This window comes from Bactrocera tryoni, chromosome 2 (assembly GCF_016617805.1).
Source record: "Bactrocera tryoni isolate S06 chromosome 2, CSIRO_BtryS06_freeze2, whole genome shotgun sequence".
NCBI classification, from domain to species: Eukaryota; Metazoa; Arthropoda; class Insecta; order Diptera; family Tephritidae; genus Bactrocera; species Bactrocera tryoni.
This window is the reverse complement of record NC_052500.1, coordinates 13,690,669-13,707,411: the sequence shown is the minus strand read 5'-3', so window position 1 is coordinate 13,707,411 and position 16,743 is coordinate 13,690,669. Positions and strand designations below refer to the sequence as shown.

At 33.1% G+C, this 16,743-nt stretch overlaps 1 protein-coding gene across 1 annotated transcript in view; it reads left to right on the top strand.

Moving 5' to 3' along the window:
- LOC120768200 (protein bunched, class 2/F/G isoform) overlaps positions 1 to 15,579 on the top strand; it is a 220,412-nt gene extending 204,833 nt beyond the window's left edge. The window contains exon 3 of the mRNA XM_040094772.1: positions 13,437 to 15,579. Coding sequence (XP_039950706.1) covers positions 13,437 to 13,919 — 483 coding nt within the window. The 3' untranslated portion in view covers positions 13,920 to 15,579. The remainder of the gene's footprint in view (positions 1 to 13,436) is intronic.
- The last annotated feature ends 1,164 nt before the right edge of the window (positions 15,580 to 16,743 follow it).

Sequence of the window (16,743 nt, the reverse complement as noted above, 5' to 3'; positions counted from 1 at the left end):
GGAACCTTATGTTAAGAAACTAAAAAATCACTTAACCTTTTTCGATGAGCGACAGTTTTTGTTTGTGGCTTCAGTGTCCGCTGCGGCTGCCTTTCAAATCCGCTAACTAAGAAGGTGTTTTAACGATTTAAATTGATTTTTTTATACCTTGTAATATTGCTAAATTACGGCTTTTCGTACCTTAACCCAGTTTTTTGTATAGTTTTTAATATATGTACATATTTAAGGCGCTAATCAGTATTCATCAATATCAACACTCGACAATTTCTTCCACATTGGCCACGCGCCTCAGCACTGAAATGAGCCATAATGTCTTAAACATTATCAATTACATTTAATAAGCAAAATTTATATATTTATTATTATTGTACATATGTTAAGTATAGTATATTCGTACACTAGTGGTACAAATTTCTGTTATACTACAACTCACGGCGCTTTTGTGCATATTTGCATATGTATGCACTCATGTAAATAAATATGCATTGAAGCCGACGAAATTCAGTTGTCACTTAAAATGTTTTTATGCAGTTCGCGTTGTTGCTTTTGTAAACATTTAAGTAGACTTTTAGTTTGCTCATTGATGATTGATTTGTTTTCTGCCAGCTTGCCTGCCTGCCTGCCATGCTATGTTTATCGCTCGAAGAGACGGCCTTTGGACGGACTATGCGCCTTGTTTGTTTGCTTTGAGTCCATGTTGTTTGTTTGCTCGTCTACACGCATACAAACACACTTATCCGTGTAATGCGGATGTTTTTCTTCCTTCATTGTATCATATTTTTCATAGTAATTATGCCCATTATTTAGTATTTACGCATTGTGCATACTGATGATTTTAACGGCGCGCTCGTAGGCGTGTGTGCGTGTTCTGCCTGGTTGCGATTGATGCACCGACTGCCTGAACAGCCTAAGTATTTGCTGGACGGCATTGCATTTGAACTGCAAGTGCATAAATGTACTTTTACATAAACACACTCATTTGTATATATTTAATGGTTTCTGTGAATGCGTTTCTGGTGGCAGAAGTGTGAAAATTTCACGGCATACAAACAAAACAACACGCATGCAAGGGGTGTGCCGTTCTGTCTATCCTCGGAGAAATTGTTTGGAAGGTTAAGTAGATAAGCATATTTCGCAAATTACGGGGCCGTTATTTTTATTGTTGTTTTTGCCAAGGACGCTTTAGGGATTCATATTTGTTTGTTTGTTTATTTATTGAATGATTATTTTTGATGATTTCTTTTTTATACCTGAAACAGGGTATTTAAAGTTTACCACACAGTTTTTAACGCCCATAATGAAAGGTCGGAGACCCTGTGAAGTATATATGTATGTATGTTACATACATACTATATACTACATCAGCGGGGGCGAACTGAGTCGATTTAGTTTTTTCGTGTGTTCGTCCGTCTGAATATATGTATGTTTTCAGTTTTTGTGATATTGATATGAAATTTTGCACTCCTCCTTTATTACTCAAGAAGCTGCTCATTTATCTGCGCTGATTACGGACCATTAAAGCATATACTAGCTGCCATACGAACTGAATGATCAAAATCAAGCTCTTGTATGAAAAACTTTTTTATTTTAAAATATATCTTCACGAAATTTCGTATAGATTATTGTCCAAAGCTACTCTATAGTATCCGTTGAAATCTTCTAAATCGAAATACTATATGATATAGCTGTCATACAAACTGAACGATCGAAATCAAGTTCTTGTATGGAAACTTCTTCTTCTTTTGTGAACGGTATTATGGCTTGGTGCAAGGTTCTTTTTTGTTTGTTTCTCAATTTAATGTATCAGTATATGATAACGCTCCTACTATTACTTTCAATTAACCTATTTTGGATCTAAATATAAAAAATTTAATTTGTTCTTGTTTTACTGTTTATCATTCTATAAAAATCACGCCACTTGCTAGCACATATTTTCCAGTAATTCGCGAAAATCGCTTATCTGTATATACAACCTACCCTTACAAGCATTCTGCTGTAAAGTAAGTGCGATATGGCAATATGCGTTCACATGACTCATTTGAACGATGACTTCAGCTCACTATTCTTAGTTCAATGTGCGACTTTTTTCGAGGGTATGCCCTAAGTTTTTGACCCTAAACGTTATTTTTTGCCTCTAACAAATAGAGCTTTGAACTTGAAAATTAGAAATGCGTAAAAACGAAAATCGCATGTTGCATGCAGCAGACTAAATATACCATAACTCCAACATGCCACCCGCGTTTGCGCCAAAAAGTCATTTATTTGCGTCGCAAAAAGATATTTTTATTTTAGAGATTGGTGTGAGGAATTCTTACATACACACACATATATATACATATAAATATATACATATGTATATATATGTTGTAGTATGTGTGTATAGTAGGCTTTGACTGATTCATATTACAATTTATAAAAAAATTCAAAAAAAAATAAATAAATGCGTGTGGTTTTCGGGCATAGTACATATACCCTCCCTCATACTCTCTGTGTTAATTTTTATTACCAATCACAAGCATTCCTGGTTTGCAAACGTTCGATTACCTCATCAATGTCGACTTGAAATTTGTTTCAACATTTTTTAAAGGCACGTCATCATTTCATCTCGACACTTATGACGCCATGGTTATTTCGCAATCGGCACCTTTTAGTATTTACTTTCAGGTTTCGAGCTTTTCGCTACACACTTTTAAATACGTCTAGGTGGTAGTTTATGACTCCACACATAAATACTCATATACTTATGTATGTATGTATGTACATTTTTATGTTCTGCCATATGTATGTTTTTGTCATAACAGTGATTTATGATAGCTCGTTTATGCCGTCATTTCGCATTTTATTGCGTTCGTTTATACCGTTTATAACGTGCTTATATTTCTATCAATCCAGTATGCAGGTATGTATCTACACTCATGTACTAAAATCAGGAAAAAACGTATTCAAATTAAAAAGTTTTCCCATACAAACCTTGTTTTGATCGTAAAAAATATAAGACAGATATATGCTATAGTTGTCCGATCTGCATAATTTGTTTGGAGTTTTTACCGTTGCCTTAGACAATAATCTAATCTGATTAAATAAAAAAGTTTGCCATACAAGGACTTGATTTTGTTTGATCAGTTTGTATGACAGCTATATGTTATAGTTGTCGGATCTGCATAATTTGCTTGCATATTGTACGGTTGCTTTGGGAATTAATCTGTGCCAAGTTTCGCGATGATAAATTTTCAAATAAGAAACTTTTCCATACTTGTCCAGGACTTGGTTTTGATCGAGCAAATTGTATGGCAACTATAAGTTATAGTGTTCCGACCTAAACAATTTCTCCAGAGATTGCACCATTGCCTTGGGCAATAACTCGTGCCAAATTTCTTGATACCTCATCAAATAAAAAAGTTTTCCATACAAGCACATATTCTGATCGTTCAGTTTGTATGGCAGCTATTCGCTATAATGTTTCGATATTGGTAGTAGCGCCAAATGTGCAACCTCTTGGTTAAAAAAGAAAAAAATTCAGATCGATACCTCAGAAACTGAAGGTCAAGTGCGGGTGTTTACTGAGTGACAGACGAACAAGGCTGAATCTTCTTAATCGCTCACGTTGATCACTTTTATATACATATGTATGTATGCATGAGATTCATATTTACTTCTGATGATTCCTACAGGGTGTTAGAAACTTCGTGGCAAACTTAATATCTCTACCTGTACCCGGTTATAATAATAACAAATTTTTTTTTTTGAAATTTGCAACCAGGGTACCTCAAATACCCCACAGACTGCTTAGCACTTCAGTCGAAAACTTTTCCTTCAGATGTGTTGAGCAGTGTAATCTTAATGTTTATTTAAGTATTTACAAGAAATCTTGTCTAGCAATAATTCAATTATCAAAATTGTAATTGAAATTTCAAATTAATAATTAATTTTAACTGCAATTTAATTAAACTTTCAAAATTTTCACACATACCGTATCAGCAATTATTTACGTTTTATTCTGTGTCATGAAAGAAAACCGCATAATCAGCCTTAGCCTTGAGCTTTGAAAATCTCGTAATTACTTTCATAAATTTGTTTTTGTATGTACATATGTACACATGTGCATGAGTGGCCTTATCGTAATGGCCTTCGCAAATTATTTGCCATTATTTAGTGGTGTTATCTCGCAATTCGTTCCCTGACTTCCTGATTTCTCAAACATTTATTTATTTGTATTGATTACCACTATAAGTTTACGAGTTCATGTTGTTGCTTGCTTGTTATTTTTTTAATAATCGCTTAAAAAATTATTTATACGTCCGTCTGCGTAAACAATCCAAGTAAATATTATGTATGTATGTACATAAATACCAGAAAGTGTCAAATAAAATAATCTTAATCAACTATTTAGGAAAGCATCAAATATTTGCAGATATTTTTTTTAATTATTCCATTCTGTATGTATTCATACACACTCATCTCTTTTCTACCCATTTGAGCCACTTCCCATCGGACTCGCTCAGCTCATTTTGTCTTAACTGTCCGTGTGCCATACACACACACAATAGCTTGAGTGAGAAATATGCGCTCACCAACACCAATGCGCGTTGATTTTATTGTAGATACAGAAATGCCTGCATTATCTGCACACTGTCGCAGCTGTAGATACTGAAAAAGTATCTGTGGGCTCACCTATTCGCAGCGAATTGTATTGTGCGCTGTAGCATTCGTTGCTCACATGTTGCGGTTGTGACAATAGAAATTCGAGCCAAATACGATACTCAAATTACTGCGGCAAACATGCGCAGCAACAGTGGCCACCACCACCAAGCCAATGAGTGAGTGAGCATGCCATTTGAGTCGGCAATTGGCTGTTTGCCATTCGATATAAAGGTGTCGACATTTGCCGGCAGACGTTCAGTCGCCATACAAACTCGTTAGCAAAAACAGCTTTCAAAAGTTACACAAAAAGTACGCTTGTACTGCAATAAAAAAGTGAAAAAGATAAAAAGAGAAATTTTAAAAATCAAATTGCAAATAAAAATAAGTTTTGTACATTTTGAATTATATTAATTCTGAAAAAGCACACTACCTTCCTGAAAGGGACTTTTTAAGTACAGTTTTTAACTCATAGTTATATACATTTTGCACAAGAAAGCCCAATTTCCATGAGTGGTTTTAAGACAAAGACTCAAGTGAAATACTCAAAAAAGCTTAACTACGCGCACTAATACACGTATAAAAGCTACAGAAAAGCTCCAACAATCGTGCGATTTTCAACTCGTTTTTTATCTCTACGCAACACGACAACGAGTTCGTGCATTGAAAAATACTGCTTGCTCAGACAGCCGAGTGGCAGAAAAAGCGCTACAATTTATTGAACATTGAATCGAAATTCAGTTATTGCTGAACTTTTGTAAAATCAACAACACGCTTAAAAACATTGCTAATAGCTAATAGCAAATTGAATATAGAAATTCAACAAAGAAATAAAGCAAATAAATTAACAAAGAAATTGAAAGAAGCTAATTAAAAAGACTGTGTGCCTTTTTTGTGAAAAAATAAATAAAAAACACAAAGAAAGCGCAATTAAGCACAAAACACACACAGGAGATTATTATTGCAGCGAATATAAAACAAAGTTAGAAGCATAACTTTGTAACAAATTCCATTGCCGTAACTACGTGATACAGAAAAAAATTAAAAATTTTAAAACGTTATAAATTATAAAAATTAAAAGAAATAATTTTTTTACGTTAAAAAGTATCGTGCAATTTCTTACGCTGCAGTAAGAAAAGTAAATTGAAACCAGTGAAATTGTTATATAATTTCAAAACTGAAACTATCGCTCGCGTCAAGCGACAACACGCAAACACATATCACACACCCAAATAAATAAAAATAAAAATATAAAATAAAAAGTGCTGAACATCGAGCGCGTCACTGCTGAAATAAAAAAGACACATTTTTTAAGCATAAACTTGTACTAATTGAACCAGCAACACGCGAACCTACGAAGAAATGATGGGCACAATGGCGATGCGTCAACCTGAAAATTGGCTATACGAAATTTGGCAGAAGGGCCAAGACAGCCCCTGCTATGTGATGGTGCCCAATGCAAAAGTAAGTCTGCATTTATTCATAACTACATGCATTTTGTAAGAGTGTATGTATGTATGTATGTATCTAGGAAGAAAGTAGCGAAAATTTCGTATGGTTTTGATTTTTCTGACGCAATTGTTAGCGAAAAAATATTTATGCAATTAAAAAGTATGTGGACGTAAAGGATTTCTTATTTTATTTTTTATGTAGACAAAAAGAGAGCTGTTAAAAGCTGAAAAAGTCAATAACATGACAAAGAAAACGTGCTTGATTCAATTTAATTCCTTAAGCCAATATTAAAATTGCGTTAAGGCAGCAATTTTTGTGTTTAGTTTTAACATTTTTTTTATTTCGCCAAATAATTATCATAATAAATCTCAAAATTTTCTCTTACAAAATTTTCCAAAATCAGTAATAGTTACCTAAAAACGTATTTGCTAAATGCACAGCTCGGTTTACTTGGGCGTAAAGTAATCGTATCGATTCCAGCATACTCACCCGAACAACCCAATAACTGAGTCACACTGTTTCAGTTCGTTTCGTATGTGTTGAAATCGTCAAACGTGCAATTTTCATATTCTCAAAGGCTAATGCAATGTACAAAAGTCGCTAAACTAATTTAAAAATTGTTTTATAAATTCTTCAGCAGCACTTAAAATACTTTTAAAATTCCTATTTTAAATTACAATTTAAATGTATTTGCATTACAAAAAATTTACTCTCATATGTATGCAAGGCAATGTCTCGCCTTTCAGTAAATTTCATTACAATAACATTTGCGCATAAATAAGATGCTAAAGAAGCAAAAATAGCAAATATCGAAGGCCTGCATGTGGTAATACTAGTTAGAGTGTGCCTTCAAGCGTATTTTGCTGGTAAACATTTTAAATGGATTCGTACAATGACTGTGACATCATTAGTAGTGGCGCTTATGTCAAATCCCCCACTAGCAAAGCAAACCAAATGCTTACGCGTGCAGCTAAATAGCTATTATTCTATTTCAACAATATGCACCATCAGTATATTCACTAGGCGCACGCCACCGCATTGCAACATACACCATTGTGTGACCGTTGCAAAGAAAAAAAATCATTATACAATTGCGCCAGATTGAAATACACACATGCGACAGCCAACAAATCGCCATATAGCTATATATACATGCATATAAAGGTAGTATAGTGTATATTGCAAAAATCAGAAATAAAATCAATCAGTTGTGTTGGCGTCACTTAAATACGCATATCGTCGCACCAATATGTGCTCGTTTTCAGCAAATTGACGCCCGCGGCGATAATCTGAAGCGAGGCGAGCAATTAAAATGGCAGCCGCGCAAATGAAGATTCGCTAGTAATAAAATTGTAAGCGAAGGTCAAATTGAATTTAAGTGGCGACAAGATAGTGTTACGTTGACCTATAGCTATTTGGTTGCAGGCGAATTTTCTATCTACGACTTGTGCTACCTGCAGCGCTGCATATACGAGTTCTGTGTTGCTGTGTGCGATCACACCTCCGTCTGGATTCGGTAAATACACGGCATGTCTTGCAGTTTAAAATGCAAATGCGTTGATGATGTCTAGACTTATGCAAACTGTTTCATATTTTGTTTAAAATTTTCTCAAAGTCAGTACGAATAGGTCTACTTAAAGATAGATATTTTACTTAGCAAATATGTAGATACTTGAGTTTAAGAAGTTGAAAATATAGTTGAACTTCCATAACGCGAACTTCTCCATAACTCGAACTCTTGAATTGGCAATGGAAGTCAAATGTCATACAAATTTCCTTCCATAACTCGAAGTTTCTCTAACTCAAAGTTTTTTGTGCTTATATTGATAGGAGTTACAGAAATTTTCTAGGTTTTTGAGTGTAAACAGTAAGTTCGAATAGCTCTACTTAAACGTCGCTTAGCAAATACTTAAATCTGAGTCTAAGCAGCCTCGCTTTATTTACTAAAGTTCAATAGATAAATATTGCTGTAGGGCCTCTTTACTCTACTCTTCTGTGTTCACACGCTTATTTATAGATTTTTTGTGCATTGTTTTCTTCGAATTTTTTAAGATTTCTAAATGTTTTTTGTATTTTGTTTTCTTCGCATTTTTTAACACTTCATTTCCTTCGTTTTTATTTTCGTTCAAAGCCATTTTCAAAAATATATGCATAGCTTTAATTTTATAAATTTTTCTGTCTGGCAAATTAGTCTATTTAAGCAGCTTTGTTGTCATAAAACGTATTTTTGACTCGCTATAACATTAGTTTTTTATTGTTCAAAACCGGTTTCGGTTTTCGGTTGTGTCTATAATTTCTTTTAGATTGGCTGAGTTTTATTTTTTTTACGACTGGCGCATACAAATGTTAAATTACTTTATTATGTTGTGACGGTTGGCGTTTGTAGAAAAAATCAGCAAAGTAATCAGTAGAGTTAACAATTCCATTACTGACGTTATTTTTTTTGTATTCATTAGTGGCTTTTTATCTTTCAAACCCTGCTTTGTCCACATTTTTGGCTCTTGCTAATTTATTTGTTTATTGGATTTATTAAAATTTTGTCTACGACTAAATGGCGCCTGGAAGGGTAATTAATAATATCGATGAGGAAAATTTTCGACAAAAAAATAGTTTATACAATTTTTTATTTATTTTTTGATTTTTGAATTATATTTCCTTTTTTGTATTATTATTTATTATTTTTTTTATTATTGTATTTTTATATAACTTTTTTCATTTATTTATTAAAAAATTTTTTGTAATTTTTTATTATTTTTGCATTATTTTTTTATTTATTTTATATTTTTGATTTAATTTTTTAATTTATTTATTTAATTTTTTTTTATTATTATTTTTACTTAATGTATTTTAATTTTTTTTATTCTTATATTAATTTTTTTCGTTCATCAAAAAATCAGTTGTTTAGCTAGCTAAGCTGCGTTAAAATACATCAACACATTTCTGCATTATTGTTGCCATTAATTGTACGCGCCTAACTCTGCGGCCTTGCCACGTCATTATAATCTGTATACTATGTATGTATGTATACACACTCGTCTTGTGTTTATCAAATTATTTTTCCTTCTGCACATTTTATATTTTTTCTGTCTACCCGTAACTATTAAATTTGACGACTTTGAGTTAGCTTATATGAAATACTCTAAAAACCAACAACAAAATTGGCAACTTAATTTGTTTAGGTATTCGCGTGCATTTATCATCAAGCTCAAGAGGCTTAATTTTATATTTTATGGCAGACACTTGTGTTTTGATTACTATACCTTAGCTCCGCTATGATTGTTTTTACTTCTTGTCTAAAAGATTTTTTTGTTTCGCAAAATTCATTTTGATATTTTTATTTGATTATTTTTCTGTTTTGTATAAAAAGTTAGTCACCTTCGTTATTGGTGCCTTTCATCTGCCGAGTTAATCACGCTTTCAACGGCTGCTTGGCGTTCTAGTTACATACATGTTTTGGCTTTCTCGTGCGTAGTTTTGCATATTGTTGAAAACTATAATTTTTAGAAATTTTTAAATCCATACATCCCGTACGAATTTTGAGTTATTAATAATTTTGGAAGCAAGCCAAAACTTTCGGGTTCATCGCTAGCAGAATTCCTTTAGATAAGCATATAAAACCTGTCGTCTTTTTGCCGATTTCCTCTCCTTTACTCTTGCAGCAAAAACCAAAAAAATTAATTTAATTTTAATTACTGCAACCTTATTAGAAGCATTAAATTTTGTGATTTGTTGCGCCAAGCATTTTTTATTAAACTAATTTGTTTATATTTGTCTGGCTGATAATTTCTTTGAATAAATAAAATATTTTTTTGGAAATTAACATAAAAATATATTGCTATTTATACGCCACGTGTTGACGGGGTAAAAAATGTTTGTCAAATTTCTCGAATAAGTTAGTTCAAGCAATGCTTGATTCTCTACCAATGGAAGTCAAACTATTTACAAATACTTAGAGCTGCAGGCAGCCGAAAAAAATAAAAATGCTTACAGCAATATTAGGATGGGTAAAAAATATTTTGGGTAGTTAAAAAATTAATATTTTTTTCACTTTCTACTCTGAGAAATAGGTGCTTAGATATCTCTAAAAAAAAGGATCTCAAAGTATCAGCGCTTAAACGACATATTTTTAAGTAGTTGCAAGCGAGTATTGATTTTTTCTTACTGGCAATAAGGAAGGAATAGTAAACTGCAAAGCGCACAACCTTCCCGTTACAATTAAAAGCTCTTACTTGTATCGACTTTCTTAAGAGGTATCTAAAAACCTATTTTTCAGAGTAGCGAGCAAAAAGAAATATTTTTTTTGACCCACCCTAATCAACAAGCTTTTAAATCGCATTTATTCAATGTGCAGACATAAGAATAATGCTGTCAAAACAAATTTACATATTTACGTGCGACCATATTTTTTGCAAGAAAATTTGACAGTATTAAGCGCACAATGACCTTTGGCAGTGTCCTCTGAGTACAAATTCTTTGTACACATACTTGGTTTTTACCTTATTTGTTAAGGAATTATAGATGAAGTTAATCCACAACACATACTTTACATATTTTTTATATATTATATACATTCCACACATATACAAAGTGAAAGACAAAATTTTTATCAAAAAATGAGGTTAACTACCTCACACTTTCTTTCAACACATGCTGAAAAGCCAATGTGCCTACCTTGCTAGTTAGTTTCTTGGGTGTGCTAAATTTCAGCGCAAGCAAGGCCAATCACGTAACCGACAAGCATTGATGTTCACTAATATTGACCCACATTAACTAAGTAGTTCAATATGTATATTTTTAGAATATGCACACTGTGATTATCTCATTACTACGAGTATTAAGATACTCACTGTAATTACTGAAGAGTTGCTTTCATGTCACACATAACCACACAATACCTTTATTGAACTTTTTTTCCTCGACAGCTTTGCATTCAATATATTGTTGAAGGACCCTGTCTCGCGATTTGCTCCTAATTGACCGTCGCTTGAGCAAATAGCACTGAAATGACAGGACAGCTGTCAGCACACATGCTTTTCAGTAATTACACCCACGTACAATGTCAATTTGTTTGATGTGTCCCAGTGGTCCGTTTTGTGTGCGCATGCCACTCTCAACTAAATTTCTTGGAAAACATGAAACTATTAAGTTTTCGTGTTTAATTTAGTTCTTTTTTTAATGATTCGTGGCATATGTTCGATGTTATTACTAACACACTTGTATGTATTTGTTCCAACTATTGACGTCGTCGCCGCTTTGAATGCTCAGCAATATTGCGCTTGTGGAGTGTTACCTGTATTTATATTTTTTATAACCATATTTTTATATCCAGATACTTACATATATAGTACATATATGAATGAATGTTAAGGTGTTGTCTTCGGCATGTTGCCGACTGTGCATGAAGCGCGCATGTGGGCAGCCATTGCAAGCACAACCAAATGAATCACCATTTGCGTGGCGTGGCGTGATGTGCGAATTTTGTTATGATTATTAGCACGTGCTCGGTTTTTCTTTGTCTTTGTTTTTGTTAACCACCAGGGGTCGTGGTTGTGTTGCGCCACTGAGTGAACTCCCGGTTGTCTGCTATAAATTAGTAGATACGCGTGTTGCTCCAATTCTGAGCACACTCCAGCCAAGTAGTTGCACCCTGTGTTGAGCTGTATTTGAATGCCTTTACATTTGTGCCGCCCGGTATCTGCATAGTGCGGTCATGAAGGCATTTCTCTTGTTTCTGCTAATGTGACTTTGGAATACGTATGTTGGCATAAAATAATTTCGCTTTAGTGTGCCACAATTTTTGGACAAACATTAAGGTGCGCCAAAAAACAATTTATTTTTTCGTTTAGTACTCTAAGGAGTAGGTCCTGAGACAACTCTACGAAACTCGCGCCAAGTATGAGGTCTCATTTGCAACGGCAAGATTCTCCGTCTTACAGTAATCTGATTTTTCTCATTATAAGTTAGAAAAATCAAATATCGCTTCCAAGTTCTTGAAAAATATATCTCGTTCATAAACTTTGTATGAAATTGTATGGTCTAAAAAATGTTCGCTAAAAATTTTTTTGTAAACTTAATCTTTAAAATGATATTTACGCTTGAAAATTGATTATTTTAAGGCAAATTTTTTCTTTTCTTATGAATTTTATAATTCAATGGAAGAAATCAAAGTTTTGTAAGAAATTTACTGCGCTACAAAAATTATATCCGATAATATATCGGTTAAGCATTTAGCAGTTATTTATTATCAAATATTGGGTAGTCGAAAAAGTCTTTTCGTATTTTGTCAATACAATAGATTCAACGAAGCTTCCATCCTTTTCATCAAAGCTTTCACAATAGCCACTTGATAAAAATATGAAACGCTGCCAAACTAATTATTTTGAAATATGCTATTGTGGGCTCGGCCTATACCCTTTATAGTCGGCTCACCACAGCATTCAACCAAGCAGCCTCTGCTATGCGGTTCTATGTCACTTAGTGTCCGTACAAAGGCGTAGCTATAAATAGTTTCTGCTGTGATTGCTGAATATTGAGTAAAAGGCTTTCAGATAACTGTTGTTGAAGAGGGTTTTTAATTATTCGTGTGTATAAAAATAAATGTAGCGTCTTTCACTTACTAATACTTCACAAATGGGTAAACACATTTATTTTTATGATATTTAAACGAGTTATGCCATATTAGTCAAAATGTTTGCTTATCTTATCACCGTAGAGAAAAAAATCACGCAATCAACCCGTTTTGCCACGATAAATGCATGTGGATATGAGTGTGTTATGTTATTTATTGCTTTGATTTGCAGGCAAAACATGGCATATGTATGTACATATTCCGCACAAATCGCACAAATATTTACATTTGAGCAGCGTGAGGCTGGCAAAACTCTCATGCCAGCGCAGCTTGGTTATGTCTGTCTGGCTTTTGCTACAAAATATGCTTTTATGACAGGCCAATTTGCATGTTGACAAATATGTATGGGTAAATAATTAACGCGATATGTATTCATGTACATATATATATATAGTATGTGTATAATTTCGTAAACAGGTAAAGGCAGTAGGCTGTGTTTACAAACGGCTCACACGAAAAATATTGATTTATAAAATTATAAAGAACATGCGAGCTGGCAAGTTAAGAATGAACAATAATGCTATAAAATTAAATTTTTTTGAAAAAAAATTTAGCTTATTTACCGAGAGCTTTATTATATCATATTATACGCTGAGCTTACACAAATAATTAAGATCAATATTTGTGCTACAATTTGCATATTCTTTATTTAGCTTTTATCATCTCGCAAGCCTTACTAATACTTCTCTTCTTACCACCTATCTTTCTCTCCCCATAGGATCTGGTCAAATCCCATCTTATGATAGCTGTTCGCGAGGAAGTTGAAGTACTCAAGGAGAAGATTTCCGAGCTGATGGACAAAATCAATCAACTTGAGGTTGAGAACACCATATTGAAATCGAACATGTCACAGGAGATGTTGCAACAATTGCAAATGCAAACGCAGCTGCAGATCGCTGGCAGCAACACCAGTAGCAATGGCAGTAGTGCCGGTACACCAGCGATCACGGCCGGCAATACCAGCAATGCCACAGTATCGACCGCTAATATGATTGCCGCAGCACCACAACAACAACAACAGCAGCAGCAACAGCAACAACAACAGGCTGGTACACCCACAACTGCTGCGGCCAATGAGAGCAGCGACGCCAGCCCAGCGACCGAAACAACGGCTACAGCAGCAGCCGCAGCAGCAGCAGCGACCAATAATGGCGCGGAAAATGTGGCGGCCACAACAAACGGCCCAATGTCGTCATCCTAAACGCCGCAATGTTGAAGCGTTAATTGAAAAAGCTTATAGTCGAAGCGAGGCGTAGCATATTAAACAAGAAAACAAAACTTTCTCGAAGCACCAGTCTGGGTAGTTGGAGTTACATAAATGTTAGAATTGAAGGTGATATTGGTGTGTGTATGTTGAGTGAGCGGCGGTTGGACTGCAAGTAGTGGCGTACAAATTAATTTAATTTTGTTGTTGTGTATGTGTTGGTTGTTGAGAGTCTTTGACAAATGAAAAGCAACTATAATTTAGTGGCAACACAAAAAAAATGTTTTATTGCGCCAAAAAAGATTCTCATAGCCACAAAAAAATTAAAAAAAATGGCAATGTTTGCAACTTTTGAGAAACATGCACGAGCGTTGTATCGGTTAATATATTTTATATACATACATATTTATTTTTCACAAACAAATACTTTCCGTTTTCTATGGAATGCTGCAAGTTTTTCAAAACTGCAAACATTGTGATCCATGCCACGGCAATAAAAATATACGCTTGATTCATTTTTTACGCGTCCAGCGAGGCGACCATGTAAAGCACCGTCGCCTCTCTTCAATACATTGTGGCTAACATTTGCAAACCATCACAACACCAGCAAACACTGGCAAACACACATCACGAAAATTCCACAAACTTAAAGAAATAAGCAACAAAACTTCAAGCAAAAATAAAGCAAGAAACAAAACTCTCTGATAAACGTCGCCAAACAATTGGTTGTGCGCCAATGCTGCCATATGTTGCTGGCAACATATAGCGCTTTCATAGCATACCAACAAGTATTCCCAGCTTTGTTTGAGCGACGCACCGCCGTGTGTTTGTACGCATTATTTTTGCATTGCCGCAACACACACACTCAAACACTCACACACAAGCACTGGGCAACGTTTGTCCTCTAGCGACAACATGTTGCTAACGCTGCTACAAATGTATTAATATAAATCTGCAGCAACTAAAACAGCGCAACATGTTGCCGCAGTGACTTCAAGCGGCAAACAAAGCGAAATGATCATGTTAAATGTGATATACATAACTCAATTTATAATTATTTCAAGCATACAAAAATATGAAGTTGAGTCGAATGGAAGCAGGAAGTGGGGGAACACAGAAGGTAGTAAGCAAAATATTTTAATGTTGCTGCACGCGCTTGAAAGAGAACAAAGTGCGTTGTTGCAAACTTTGTATCTTTGTAAATATGAATGAGAGAATAAAATCGTTTGCATTATTTGCTTCATATTGTCATAATCTGTATATTATTATTGTGTTTTTTAAATTTTAATTTCAAAATTTTTTACTTTTCACTGACACTTGAAAAGCGCATAGTTAAAGCATAAGCAAACGATTAGAGAGGAGCAGTTTAAGAAAGTATGATTCAACATAAAATTCATTTTTCTTTTAGTTATTTTAGTTAAAGTTGTGTGTAATTTTAAGTTTTGATATTATTTTCCATCCATGTTGTATAATTTTTACAAAGCAGATAAATCACGATGTGAAAAACCAAAAGCGAAATATTTGCATGTTAACATTAACAATAGAAATAACAACAACAACAGCCATATTGCATGTATTTGTATGTATTTCCAAATTCAGTAAATATAAGCACATTTCTTTTGGAAAAAAAATAATAAAACTGTAAACAAGCAAAAGATTTGAAGAAAAATTAAATTAAAATAATCAGGGAATTAAAAATATGTAAAAATTGAAAAACAAGAAAATGTGGCAACAAAGCAAGAAGGCAAAAGGAAAGCAAAAAAACTATTATATGCTGTAGCAACATGTTGCAAGCGTTTAAAAATACTTGTATGCGCACGAGTATAAAAAAGTTGTAAACAAATTTGCATGATGAAAAACAATTTGCGAACTTGAAAACTTGAAAATAGCAAGAAATAAAATATAATAAACGCTAAATGAAAGAAAATGAACAGGCAAAATGTTAAAATATACAGTTTATTAAGAGAAAAAATATATAAAAAATTAAAACTAAAAATTTAAAATTGCATTGGTAAAAAGTTTAACATCTTTGCAATCAAAGTTTTCAAAAAAGCAAAAATTCCAATGACAAGCAGAAAAAAAAAACAAAACCCAATTGATTTGATAAAGAAAAACACAAATTCCAATTGATTTGAAAAAAAGCACAAATGGAAAATTTCATGTTATTTGCAGTATAAACTTAATACATACATTAAACCAATTCATTAATAATATTTTTTTAACAAAATGCTTAAAAAAAGTTTAAAAGTGTGCAGCAAAAAGAGTAAAATTTTTTCGCTAAATAATAAACAAGGCATTCACGCTTAACGTGGTACATTAAATTTTTTTTAAATTTTTTAATAAGTTTTTTTTTATAAATATCATAATCATTTAAATAAAAAATTTACATACGTTGCGCAGCTGAACTTGAAACAGCTTAAGAAATCATATAAATATTGCCATATTTTTATAAATGCGAATTTACTTAATAATTTTATTATTCAGCAAATTGTTAAAACAATCAAGCTGGGAACTAAAGATTTCAAAAACTACTTTTTCAGCTATTGCAAATTTCGAAACTAACAGTGAATGCCTTGTTTTATTAAGTAAAAAATAAATTTTAAACCAAAACAAGTCAAGTCTTTCAAGCTGCCTACAATTTACAGTTTTTTTTTTAATTTTATCACATTAATGGTTTTAAAAAATATTTAAAAAAAAATGTTTTCCACTAGTGTTATTAAATAAAACACAATTCTCATAATTTAATGAAAAACAATTGTAATTAAAAACAAATATATTTTTTTTATTCAACTAAAAATTTATCCAACTAAAATTTGCAACT